At 43.7% G+C, this 13,794-nt stretch overlaps 2 protein-coding genes across 2 annotated transcripts in view; both read left to right on the top strand.

Annotated features, from left to right (window-relative positions):
- The window catches only part of LOC138643211 (cytochrome P450 2C20-like), a 206,524-nt gene extending 199,824 nt beyond the window's left edge, over positions 1-6,700 (top strand). Inside the window, exons 8-10 of the mRNA XM_069732058.1 lie at positions 3,340-3,527; positions 4,085-4,226; positions 6,168-6,700. Of these exons, the coding sequence (XP_069588159.1) occupies positions 3,340-3,527; positions 4,085-4,226; positions 6,168-6,361 (524 nt within the window). The 3' untranslated portion in view covers positions 6,362-6,700. The remainder of the gene's footprint in view (positions 1-3,339; positions 3,528-4,084; positions 4,227-6,167) is intronic.
- Positions 6,701-11,338: 4,638 nt separating this feature from the next.
- LOC138643508 (NXPE family member 3-like) overlaps positions 11,339-13,794 on the top strand; it is a 47,185-nt gene continuing 44,729 nt past the window's right edge. Inside the window, exon 1 of the mRNA XM_069732407.1 lies at positions 11,339-11,512. Coding sequence (XP_069588508.1) covers positions 11,339-11,512 — 174 coding nt within the window. The remainder of the gene's footprint in view (positions 11,513-13,794) is intronic.

Here is a 13,794-nt window from a genome sequence, read left to right as displayed (position 1 = left end):
TAACTGGCTCAGTGATCATACTCAAAGAGTGTTAATGGTTGCACATTCAATTGGAAAAGTGTTTCAAGTGGGGTAAGACAAGCCTCTGGCCCCAGTTTTGTTCAACATTTTTATAGAGATCTAGATATGGGAATTGAAGGTAAACTAATAAAATTTACAGACGATGCAAAGCTAGGAGGCATAGCTAACACAAGAGAAAACAGATAAAGGATTCAGAAGAATCTAGATATGTTTGAACAATCAGCAGCCACTAATAGATTGGTATTTAACGGAGAGAAATGCAAGATTCTACATCTGGGCAAGGAAAACGAAAATGACATCTACAGAATGGGAGGAATAGAACTAAGCAACAGCACGCGTGAAAAAGACTTGGGTATACTAATAGATCACAGCCTGCACATGAGTCAACAGTGTGATGCAGCAGCAAAAAAGGCAAACAGAGTACTAGAATGTATGAGAAGCATAGAGTTTAGATCATGTGAAGTAATTACCCCCCTCTACTCCTCCTTGGTCAGGCCTCACCTAGAATACTGTGTCTAGTTCGGGGTACCACATTTTAAAAAAGACAATGAAAAACTGGAGATAGTTTAGAGAAGAGCTACCAGAATGGTGAGCGAACTGCAAAGTATGTCCTATGAGGAACGATTAAAGAATCTGGGAATATTTAGCTTGCAAAAAAGAAGGCTAAGAGGACACTTAATAGCTGTCTACAACTATCTGAAGGGCTGTTACAGTGTAGAGACATCATCATTATTCTCATTTGCACATGGAAGTAATGGAATGGAACTGAAAGATACAGATTTGAAAAGAAAAATCTTTTTGACAGTTAGGTTGATCAATGAGTGGAACAAGCGGCCACGACAGGTGGTGAGTTCTTCTTCAATGGAGGTCTTCAGAGTCTGGACAGACATCTGTCTGAGATGGTTTAGTGAATCCTGCATTAAGCAGGGGGTTTAGACATGATGACCCAGGAGGTCCCTTCCAACTCTAACATTCTATGATCTCCGGACTACTCAGCTGACACATCTTCTCTTTCATCAACCCTCAGTAAATAAAATTGTAAGTGAATGCCCTCATCATTGCCAGCCTCAACTTCTGCAACATTCTCATCTGTGGCCTCCCTGCCAACACACTTGCATCTTTCCAGTCTGTCCTTAACTCTGCTGCTTGAGTAATCCATCTTTCTACTCACTGCTCCTCTGCTTTTCCTCTCTGCAAATCCCTTCATTGGCTCCCAATTCTCTAGCATATCCAATATAAACTACTAATACGGAGCTACAAAGTCATCCATAATATGTCACCTTCATATATAGTGCCTTGCAAAAATATTCGGCTCCCTGGAACTTTTCAACCTTTTCTCACATATCAGGCTTCAAACATAAAGATACCAAATGTAAATTTTTGGTGAAGAATCAAAAACAAATGGAACACAATTGTGAAGTTGATTGAAAATTATTGGTTATTTTAAATTTTTGTCTAAATTCAAAAACTGAAAAGTGGGGCGTGCAATATTATTCGGCCCCTTTAACTTAATACTTTGTTGCACCACCTGTTGCTGCAATTATAGCTGAAAGTCGCTTGGGGTTTGTCTCTATCAGTTTTGTACATCGAGAGACTGAAATTCTTGCACATTCTTCCACAGATTCTCGATAGGATTGAGGTCTGGACTCTGACTTGGCCATTCTAACACCTGGATACGTTTATTTGTGAACCATTCCACTGTAGATTTTGCTTTATGTTTGGGATCATTGTCTTGTTGGAAGACAAATCTCCATCTCAGTCTTAGGTCTTTTGCAGACTCCAACAGGTTTTCTTCAAGAATGGTCCTGTATTTGGCTCCATCCATCTTCCCATCAATTTTAACCATCTTCCCGGCCCTGCTGAAGAAAATCAGGCCCAAACCATGATGCTGCCACCACCATGTTTGACAGTGGGGATGGTGTGTTCTGGGTGAGGAGCTGTGTTGCCTTTACGCTAAAAATATCATTTGGCATTGTCACCAAAAAGTTCGATTTTGGTTTCATCTGACCAGAGCACCTTCTTCCACATGTTTGGTGTCTCCCAGGTGGCTTGTTGCAAACTTTAAACAACACTTTTTATGGATATCTTTGAGAAATGTCTTTCTTTTTGCCACTCTTCCATAAAGGGCAGATTTGTGCAGTGTACGACTGATTGTTGTCCTATGGACAGACTGTCCCACCTCAGCTGTAGATCTCTGCCGTTCATCCAGAGTGATCATCGGCCTCTTGGCTGCATCTCTGATCAGTCTTCTCCTTGTTTGAGATGAAAGTTTGGAGGGACGGCCGGGTCTTGGTAGATTTGCAGTGGTACGATGCGCCTTCCATATCAATATGATCGCTTGCACAGTGCTCCTTGGGATGTTTAAAGTTTTGGAAATCATTTTGTATCCAAATCTGGCTTTGATCTTCTCCACAACAGTATCACGGACCTGCCTGTTGTGTTCCTTGGTCTCCATGATGCTCTCTGTGCTTCACACAGAACCCTGAGACTATCACATAGCAGGTGCATTTATACGGAGACTTGATCACACACAGGTGGATTATATTTATCATCATTAGGCATTTAGGACAACATTGGATTAGTCAGAGATCCACAATGAACTTCTGGAGTGAATTTGCTGCACTGAAAGTAAAGGGGCCGAATAATATTGCACGCCCCACTTTTCAGTTTTTGAATTTCCACAAAAATTTAAAATAACCAATAAATTTTGTTCAACTTCACAATTGTGTTCCACTTGTTATTGATTCTTCAGCAAAAATTTACATTTGGTATCTTTATGTTTGAAGCATGATATGTGGGAAAAGATTGAAAAGTTCCAGGGGGACGAATACTTTTGCAAGGCACTGTATCTACGAAGAAATCTTCTGATATATCCCCATACTTTATCCCTGATTCTCACAAGACGACCTCCCCTCTTCGGCTGTCCTATGTTCCTCATCTAATTACCTCCAAGACTCCTCCTGAGCCTCCCTCTTGCTCTGGAGTCCACAGCCCAAACACAACTGATTTTTCCTACAGTTGGAACCTCCAGGCACAACCTGTAGACTCAACTTATCAGGAAGGTCTGCAGCCTGCAGTGACCCCACTGTCACCTCATTACAGCCTGTAATAGCAGCGCTGCCCTCTCCCTGCCACAGTAACATCACTGCCATTCTCCGTTCTTCTGTGTCCTTCCCCAATACCCTGCATATGTTAAGCCCATGAGGGCAGGGTCCTCTTCCCCCTGAACCAGTCCGCTTGTTTATGTTTTTTGTACTTGAGTGTGCTTTTGAGTTGTACCATAAAATAACTAATAATAATCTGATCTTTGTCTCACAGCTAAAGCTCAGCAAGAGATAGATGAGGTGACCAAGTCCCTGCGATCCCCTGAGATCATGGACAAGCCCCAGCTGGCTTATACAAACGCCGTCATCCATGAGGCACAGAGAGTTTTTGACCTGGCACCAACTGCTCTTTTCCATGCCATCACTGAAGACATCAAGTTCAGAGGTTATACCATCCCAAAGGTACGGAACAATGCTTACCATCTGCATTTTCTAGATTTTCTGACACAATACCAAAGAAGTTATTGGGCAGCTTTTTGAATCAAGCAACTGAAAATATAAAATAAAAATATTTCGTATAACCCAGTCTTGTAAAAAGTTGACATTATAAACAGCTGATGCCACTCAGCATTCCCCAATCATGGGCGCCTTCATGCAATTTTGCTTTAAATTGCAATATTTTTGTAGAAAACCCATTGGAACACATGTTTATGGTACCATTTCATTATCAGGAGTATATAAGTTGTGTTGTATTCTAGTTATATACAGCTATACAGTTCACTTATTAAGACTCTGCTCCATCGGCCAGGTCTGTAAGCTCTTGCCTTCCGGGACCTTCCAGGTTCAGGTTTTCATTAGCCAGTCACGAGTACTGATCTGGCCAATGGACGAGAGTCCTACGAACCGACCTGCCCATCTCTATATCTGACCATTGGTACTTAATTAAGAAAATTCTGGGTCTACTCTGATTCTCATGAACTATTCACTTACTTGTAACACCTGATCTTTATTGGTATCAGGGAACAACTGTGATCCCCTTCCTCACATCTGTCCTACAAGACCCATCTCAGTGGGAAACTCCAGAAGATTTCAACCCTCAGCATTTTCTGAACGAGGATGGGCAGTTTCGCACAAGGTTGGCGTTCATGCCGTTCTCAGCAGGTAAGAACCAAAGATGGAAATATCGGAGAGTAGACACATGGAGCATCTGGGATTCTGGGCAAAGTGCAGATTTGGGGTCTAAAGAGACCAGCCCATATGACGTCACGGTCAGGTGAGCGGTCACGTGAGCGATCAGGTGACTGGTCACCTGACCGCGACGTCATCGAAGGTCCTTCACTCTCTGCAATTCTCAGGAACGGAGGCGGACGCTCGCAGCGGTGACAGCCAGGGTTCGTCGGAGGGGTGAGTATAGCCATATTTTTTATTTTTATTCTTTATTTTTTACATTAATATGGATCCCAGGGCCTGAAGGAGAGTTTCCTCTCCTTCAGACCCTGGGAACCATCCAGGATACATTCCGATATTTGTGTCCCATTGACTTGTATTGGTATCAGGTATCGGTATCGGGGAGATCCGATATTTTGCCGGTATCGGCCGATACCATCCGATACCGATACTTTCAAATATCGGAAAGTATCGTTCAACACTAGTAAGAAGTGATTTCAGCAATTTTCTGTAACGATCACTAATAATATTGTTAAAATGGTTTTATTAATTTGGGTTATTATGTCTGCCCTATTCAAAATATTTTTGGATATAATTAATTATACGTGCTAGGCGTGGGATGGTTTATAGCGTTCTGAAGTCAGGAGGCCGCAGCTCTGAAAGTCCAACTATCAGGAGGAATTTAAGTGTATTCGTTCTGGCAACCTCCGACGTTCAGAGTTGATCTGATGCAGCTTCAGTCACTGCTCCTTACCTAGTGATCGGCTGTATGCGTGCCCTGGCCCATTGACTGACAGCTATGTTTGCACTGACACATTACTGTCACACTTTGACGGTCTTCAATAAGCAAGGGGGCCTCATACTGTCCCTGGAACTGGGACCCTAACTATCTATGTCCTGGGGGTACTCATGAAGGTAGAAAGTCTTGACTCTCTGACCTCACAATGCTACTGTTAATCCCATATCTGTCCTCTAATCCACCCCATGAGGCATGAGACAGAAATATAAGATAAACAAGTCTCAAGCACAAAACCGGGATAACAGAAAGCAACAAACATACAAACACTCACCAAAGGTAGAGAGGTATATAGGGAAAGATAGGAATGTACCAACCAAATGGGAGTAGGACAATAAGAAAAGCATATATCCAAAAACAGCACACAAGAATCTCCAGTAGCTACGATGATCTTCTATTCAACACAGTGTCTCCAGGGAGCTAGGAAGCAAAGCTTTCAAAGGCAAGACACAGAAGGTCTGGCCAGGTTTTATAAGGAGAGGTAATGACCAGACCAGATGCAGCTGAAAATGGAGCTACAAGTTTCTGACCAGCATAGAACAGGTCATTAACCTCTTCAGCACCAAAGGAAACCAAATCTATTTAATATGTGACAAACAGGCAAAATGGAAGATCTGTGATCACAGTACATAGTGATCTTCTGACCCTAGATCTCCCAGAAGAAAGTGACTCAAGAATGACAACTACAGAGACAGCTGCAGTCAATATTCTTTGGCGTGCTTACGGCCACTCACTAAGTAAGGAGCAGTGACAGAAGCCATATCAGCACACCTCTATAACTGAAAGCCAGAGGCTGCTGGGAGGAATTTAATTAATTTTCTCCCAGTAGTGACTTTTTTAAGTGCGGCAGCTGGGCAGCTTTGGAATACTACTAATAACCTGAGATTATCCCCATAACTGTGGCTAATAATATTTGAGGACATGACAGGTTCCATTCAATGTATTAAATCTTAGCATTCTACTGCCCAAATAGCTCATGGTAAACTCAAGAATGATACAATGAATTTCCACCGATTATTATAAATCGTTAAATGTAAATAGACAGCGAGCAGTGGTCTTTAGATGGTGGGATCTAAAGCATAGAGTGACACAAGGAATAAGATAATTAATTATCACATACGTTTTATCTTGTCTTCTAGGGAAACGAGTTTGTCTTGGAGAGAACCTGGCCCGCTTGGAGCTTTTCATGTTCTTTTCCACTTTGCTCCAGAAATTCACTTTCACCCTCCCCCCGGGAACAGAACGTCAGGACTTGAAATATCTGACTCTTAACAAGGTGGAGATCATGGCATCAGCACAGATATGTGCCGTGCCTCGTGCCTTGTCCAAGTGACCGACTGCCATCCAGCTGCACAATATGGATGAGAATATAAGAAAATAATCCAGAACATGTGACAAAAAGACTCTAATGACAAAAAAATGTATATATATTTAGAATTTGCAGGGAAAATTTGAGAAAACCTTCATTCTTTCACATTGTGTCAAATTTAATAGAGAATTTTAGTCAACTTCTGGAAAAATCACATAAAATTGAAGAATATAATAGATAAGAAAAGTAACCTATTGGCTTATTGATGTTTTTGGCCTGTTTTGCGCCTCTAATAAACAAGACAATTCTACTAAAACCTAAACTACAAAATAAAAGTAATAAACTTGTGCATCTGATAAATCAGCATGGTGCAACAGGACTTTGTTTCATCTTTCCAGTAATTTCCCACTGCTTATTGAAGCATTTTGTCCATCTTTTGTCCTTGGCTTTCTGGTTCCCTTAGACAGTAATGGCTATCGAACTGTCGCCAGCGGTTACAGTTCATCTGGGCTTCGAAATGACAAGTTTTGGATATGTTGGAACAATTTTCTTGATAGTGCACCGCCTGTTGGTCAGAACGTGTCTTCACTAGAAATTAGCGAACCTTTCAACTTTCGAATGTCATAGACTACTATTGATAGAAAAATGTAAAGATAGCTGACTGATCAATTGACCCAGAGTAGAACATTTTATAATGGCACAGAAGCAGTCAGCCATGGCTCCTGCATGAGGTATCAGGGACTGGCCAAGCATTTACAGCTTTGAATTTAACTTTAAATTAAGATGAGGTGTGTGAGGGATCAGTGTAAGCCTTCTTATCTGGGAGCCCTGATACCTCGTGCAACGGCTCAAACTTCTTTTTTGCTCAGCCACACTCAGGTGGTACAAATATCAGCTTGATTGACTGCTAATGTTCGAAAAATTTAAGGATAGTAACACAGGTAGTTGACTGATCAATTCACCCACAGTAGAAATTTTAGAATGGCACAGACGCAGTCAGAAAAAGGCCATGCATGTTGTATCAGGATCTGGGTCAGCATTTACAGTGAAGAATTGAAGTTTCAATTAAGACATGGTGGCTAAGGGAGAGATGTAAGTCTTCTTATCCAGGAGCCTTAATACCTCATGCAACAGCTCTTATTTTTTTCCCAGCCTGACAACGTGGCACAAATATCAGATTGGTAGAGAACTAGTGTTAGAAAAATGTAACGATAGTAATGAGTCGCCCACCAGGTCCAGGGGGGTACTCAGTACCGGGTTCGGTACTTAAAGGGGTATGTCATGGTGGCGGCGACCCGTTCAGTGGCCCTGGGCGCCCATGTTAAAGGGAATGACCTTATAGGGGTTTTGAATAAGTTTTGTGTTCATTAAGCCACCTGTGGTATTCGGTCAGTGGGGACCGACGCTGCTTAAAGGGGTCCACTGGGGTGATGTTAAGGCAGCTGAGATGGTATAAATTCCCACAGATGAAGTATGTCCCCAGGGCTCCCGGTGAATAGATGGAGATGGTAACTGGTGCAGTAAAGAACGGAGGACACAGGTTTGCAGTCTCTTTACCTGGTTTACTGAATTCTTCAGGCAGCCACAGTCCAGGGTACCAGATTACAGGTACAGGCAGGGTCTGGCCGGCTTGGAAGCAAGTTCAGAGTCCCCTTTACCAGGTGGAGTTAGAAGCCTTCCTACCAACACTTTTTGATGTAGTCCCTTTGCTTCCTGCAGCTTCAATCAAGGTCCTCACAGTTCCTCTCTGTCCTCCTTAAAGGTGGGACACACAACCATATGACAGGTGGCTCAAGCCTTTTTATAGGGTCTCTATCATGACCCAGGCTCTATGCGCCACTGTTTCTCCTGGGTATTAGGGTGGACAGGTACATGTAGGCTAGCTGTCCTGCCGGTTTCTGCTGAAAGCCTTAGAGTCCCTCACAGCCTCGGTCTTCCGGCCACCGATGTCTGCGATCTGCCACGGAGGTAGCCCAGACGCAGTTGTCCTCCCCTGTTGTCACTCTCCTGTGCTTCGCTCTTCTGCACGCTCACAACACGCTGCTCTTTTTTCTCAGTTTCTCTGTCCAGGAGCTGCAGCACCCTCTTGGCTGCATGGCCCCTCAGTCCTTCAGACTGCTCTCTTCCTTCCTTACTCTTTCTGCCAGGAGCTGCAGACCCCCACATCTGCTCAGCTATTCTCCTTGTATACCAGCTCTGCCTCAGCTGAAGTTCCATGACTAGCTCCTCTCTGGCCTTTTCCAACTCTCTGGCTTTCCGCCTCAGACTGCTCCAGTCTGCTGTCTGGTCTTCTCACTCACTCTTCTCTGTCCCTCTGACAGACTGACTGCTTTCCCTGAAAGCCAGAATATATATCTAGAGGAGCCACCCACAAATGGGGCCAGGGCTCCCTCTTCTGGCCTGGAGTGTGAATATGTTTACCTACAGTAGAAATTTGATAATGGCACAGCATAATTCAGCCATGTGCCATGAATGAGGTTTCAGGGTCTGGGCCAGAATTTACAGCTTGGAATTGAAGTTTCAATTAAGACGTGGTTGTTAAGGAATCAGTGTAAGCCTTCTTATCTGGGAGACCTGATACGTCATGCAACACCGGAGGGGTTTGGGATACAGAACCACCAAATATGTGTCCTTGAATCAATTTGACTTTAAGTCCTCAAACTTGTCCATGATTCAAAACTTGTAGGGCACACTGGAGTCAAGAAAATATAAGAACTACTGTTTTGTTCTTTTTAATGGCCTAATTGTAGGAACGATGGGGGAAAATATGTTTCCTCCTGTTTAACATATGCAAAAAGCATGATGCCACAATCTTCTTCTCTAGGACTCCTAGACCCAGGCCTTAGGGATCAATCTCAATTTATTTTATCGTGGACCTACCTCCATCTAAATAAATGACTGTTATGCTTGTTGTGATGGGCGGGCTCACAAAGATGGACCGTTTTATTCCAACTAAAAGGGAATCTTATCACTGAACAAACCGCAGACTAAAAAGTCAAACAGATATTTAGGCCCCATGGAATCCCTGACAATGTAAATTCTGATGGAGGTGTTCAGTTTACATCCAGATTTTGGAAAAGCTTCCGTACAACTTTAGGACTTATTGTCAATATGTCTACTTCCTTCCACCCACAATCCAATGGCCAGACTGGAAGAACTAACCAAACTCTAGAACAATACCTGCACTGCTTTATTTATTACCTCCAGGATGACTGGGTGGACTATTTACCAACAGCATAATTTGCCTATCTTAACTCCAAATACAGTTATTATTATTATTTATTCATATATTTAGCACCAGTAATTCCATGGTGCTGTACAAGAGAAAGGGGTTACGTACAGAGTTATAGATATTGTTTACAGTAAACAAATTTACAGTGACAGACTGGTACAGAGGGGAGAGGACCCTGTCCATGCGGACTTACATTCTATGGGATAGTGGGGAAGAGACAGAAGGTAGCTCTGGTGGTGGTGAGGCGGCAGCTCGGGTGGTTGTGAGGCGGCAGCTCGGGTGGTGGTGAGGCGGCAGCTCGGGTGTTGGTGAGGCGGCAGCTCGGGTGGTGGTGAGGCATCAGAATAGATATTGCAGGCTGAAGGCTTTCCTGAAGAGATGGGTTTTCAGGTTCCGTCTGAAGGATCCAAGGGTGGTGAATAATTGAACGTCTTGAGGCGTGGAATTCCAAACGATGGGGGATATTCAGGAGAAATCTAGGAGGCGGTTGTGTGAGGAATGAATAAGTGTGGAGGAGAGTAGGAGGTCTCGGGAGGATCGGAGATTATGTGAAGGAAGATATTGGGATATTAGTTCAGAGATATAGGCAGGGGACAGGTTGTGGATGGCTTTGTAAATCAGTGTTAGTACTTTGCACTGAATTCGTTGGGGAATTGGAATTGGAAGTTTTAAATCCCAAAGTCTTTTTTTTTGCTAACTTTGGCTTGCATCTAGTATTTATTTTTAATTTAACCTTCCATTTAATAATTCTGTTCCTGCTGATACAAATAGACTCACAGAGTTGCAGAACGTTCTGTAGAAACTAACTGAGATGATACAAATGGCCCAAGAAGATTACAAAGAAGCAGCAGATAAACATCTCAAAGCCCCTCCTACCCTTCAGGTCAGTGACAAGGTTTGGCTTTCTAAAAGTGAAAAAATGAAAATGAACTTACCATCTTGTAAATTGGTTCCAAAACTCATAGGACCTTTTCAAACATCTGCACAAATTAACCAAGTTGATTTCCGATTAAAAATTCCTAACAGTTTGAAAATTAAACCTGTTACATGTAACATAGTATTTAAGGTTGAAGGAAGACTTTTAAGTCCAGCTGGTTCAACCCATAGCCTAACAATGAGTGAGAACCCGTTTACAGGTAGAACTCAGACTCATCCACTACCAGAAAAAAAATCCATGGTGAAGAGGAGTACATTGTGTATAACATTCTAGACTCTAGAAGATTAAGAGGAAGACTGCAATATTTTCAAGGGAACCGGAGGGCAGCTTTCATGCACCCCAGGCTTACAAGAGCTTTTCATTAGCGATATCCAGAGAAGTCAGTGCCTAAGATGTCCAGAGGCCATCCTGGAAGGAGGTGAGTACTGTCAGGATTCGATACCAGCACTCTTATGCACCAGGCGTTAGCTCTTCCCTCTGAGCTATTCAACTAGCTGGAAATTTTCTTCCAGATACAAGTACCTGTATTGTTTCTGATTGTCTCCACTCCGAGTTCCTGATTGGCTCCACCCTGATTGAACACCCTACTTAAACCTGGCATTGTACTTCCTTCCTTGCGAGATTATTGAGCTATCAGCCTTTAGTAATGTTCCTTTCACATGCTGACCCTGTAAACTACATTGCTGCTCCTGTGTACAGTCCCCTGGCTATTCCTAACTACACTACGTTCCGCTGATGTCCCGACTAGTTGCAATACCACTACTCCAACCTAGGTCTGTCCACAATGGAAGGATTCTATCTGCACTGTTGAATGCATGTCTGATTAAAAGAGATGTTGAGGGCACAGCTGGAGGCCCTAAAGGAGGTGGAGGAGCTAGAAGTAGTGGCGGAACTGTTGGATACAGAATTTATCCCACAAGCCTTTGAGATTCAAAGCCTTGTGGAGCAACCCCTTGATTTCCTGCCAAGCAGCCACCAGAGTCACCCAGTGCCCAGTCAGAGAGATGTAATGCCCATGGCCATGCTTATGCATCCAAGTGTCTGTGGTGAAATGCACACTGGCAGACATAGATTCAGTCAAGCAATCGGTGTTGTTGACTGCGACATGCTGGTGTAGTGCAGGCACAGCTTTCTTAGAAAAGTAATGGCAACTGGGCAATTGGTACTGGGGGACTGCGATGGCCATCAGCTTTCGGAAATCGGCTGTATCTACCAGGCAGAAAGGCAGCATTTCCGTGGCCAACAGATTGGAGAGGGTGGAGTTTAACCTCTTGACTTTGCCATGCATAGGAGGAAACAATATTTTACGTGACCACAACTGCGATACAGTGTGCTGGCTGCAGTGGTGAGAGAGAGCAGAGTACCGTGAACCGGACAAACTGCCGGACCGTGAGAGAGGTGCAGGTGGAGATGTTAAGGTGGATTGAGAAAGTTGTGGGGTGCTCCTTCTCTGAGATCGATCAAAAACAGCAAGCTTTTGTTACAGCTGATGGCAGGCTCTCAGTCAGCATGACTGGAGATGGTAAAGAATCCAAGGTTCTGTGGTTGAAGATCTGCGTCTCAATAGTTGGCACGATAACAGAGGAGGTGGAAGAAGCAGCAAATGTGATTGATGGGGCAGTTGATGGTTGCTGAGGTTCGGTGGTCTGCATTTTTGTGCAGTGGAATTCCCACAGTAATGCATGTTGATTGCACATGTGAAGGTTCATACATGTAGTAGTCAAATTATCACACTTTTTACCTCCACTCAGTTATTTTTTTGTAAAGTTGGCAGATTACATGAGTTGGCTCATCCTTTGTAGCGTCAAAAAAAGCCTAGGCTAGGCAACCCTTGCCACCCCGGCGAGCTGCAGACCCGCAGATGCTGCTGGTCACAGCCACAGTTGTGGCTGAGGATGCATTGCTCGATGTGGCTGCATCAACGTAACCTCTGTTGTGAATCCTGTGGTCAAGCTCCCTCCTGTGGTCGTGAGTGGTACTTCGGCTGGTTCTGTCTATGAGCTTCCTCTGGTGGATGTGAGTGGGGCTGCGGCTTCTGGGTTTCCTTCCTCAGGTGACGAGGTTAAGTCGTTAGGTGCTGCTCTATTTAACTCCACCTAGTTCTTTGTTCCTGGCCTCCAGTCAATGTTCCAGTATTGGTCTTGCTTTCTCCTGGATCGTTCTTGTGGCCTGTCTGCCCTGCATAAGCTAAGTTTTGCTTGTGTTATTTTTGTTTGCTATATTTTCTGTCCAGCTTGCTATATTGGTTTTTCTTGCTTGCTGGAAGCTCTGAGACGCAGAGGGAGCACCTCCATACCGTTAGTCGGTGCGGAGGGTCTTTTTGCCCCCTCTGCGTGGTTGTTTGTAGGTTTTTGTGCTGACGGTCAGCAGAGTTCCCACGTCTCAGAGCTCGTCCTATGTTAGTAACTATCAGGTCACTTTGTGTGCTCTTAACCACTAGGTCCATTGTGGTTCTGAATCACCTGTTCATAACAGTACTGGAGGCCCAAAGTACTAATGCTTCTCAATAGAGGGAAAAGAGAAGTTCTGAGACCATTTTTTTTTCTCTCTACTGTGTTTTGTCTTTCTTTTCCTCTAGACATTTGGGTGGTTCAGGACACAGGTGTAGTGATGGACATTAAAGATCTGTCTTCTTGTGTGGATCATCTCACTGCAAGAGTACAAAATATTCAAGACTTTGTGGTTCAGAATTCTATGTTAGAACCAAGAATTCCTATTCCTGATTTGTTTTCTGGAGATAGAGCTAAGTTTCTGAGCTTTAAGAATAATTGTAAACTGTTTCTGGCTTTGAAACCCCGCTCCTCTGGTGACCCAGTTCAACAAGTTAAGATCATTATTTCTTTATTATGTGGCGACCCTCAAGACTGGGCATTTTCCCTTGCACCAGGAGATCCTGCATTATGTAATATTGATGCATTTTTTCTGGCGCTCGGATTGCTGTATGATGAACCTAATTCAGTGGATCGGGCAGAGATAAATTTGATGGCTCTGTGTCAGGGTCAGGAGGAGGTGGAGATATATTGTCAGAAGTTTAGGAAGTGGTCTGTGCTCACTCAATGGAATCAATGTGCGCTGGCAGCAATTTTCAGAAAAGGTCTCTCTGAAGCCCTTAAGGATGTCATGGTGGGATTTCCTATGCCTGCTGGTCTGAATGAGTCTATGTCTTTGGCCATTCAGATCGGTCGACGCTTGCGTGAGCGTAAAACTGTGCACCATTTGGCGGTATTATCTGAGCATGGACCTGAGCCTATGCAGTGCGATACGACTTTGACCAGAGCTGAACGGCAA

The sequence above is a fragment of the Ranitomeya imitator genome, chromosome 6 (assembly GCF_032444005.1).
Source record: "Ranitomeya imitator isolate aRanImi1 chromosome 6, aRanImi1.pri, whole genome shotgun sequence".
NCBI classification, from domain to species: domain Eukaryota; kingdom Metazoa; phylum Chordata; class Amphibia; order Anura; family Dendrobatidae; genus Ranitomeya; species Ranitomeya imitator.
Note: the sequence above shows the minus strand (reverse complement) of the source record. Positions and strands in the feature narration are given on the sequence as shown.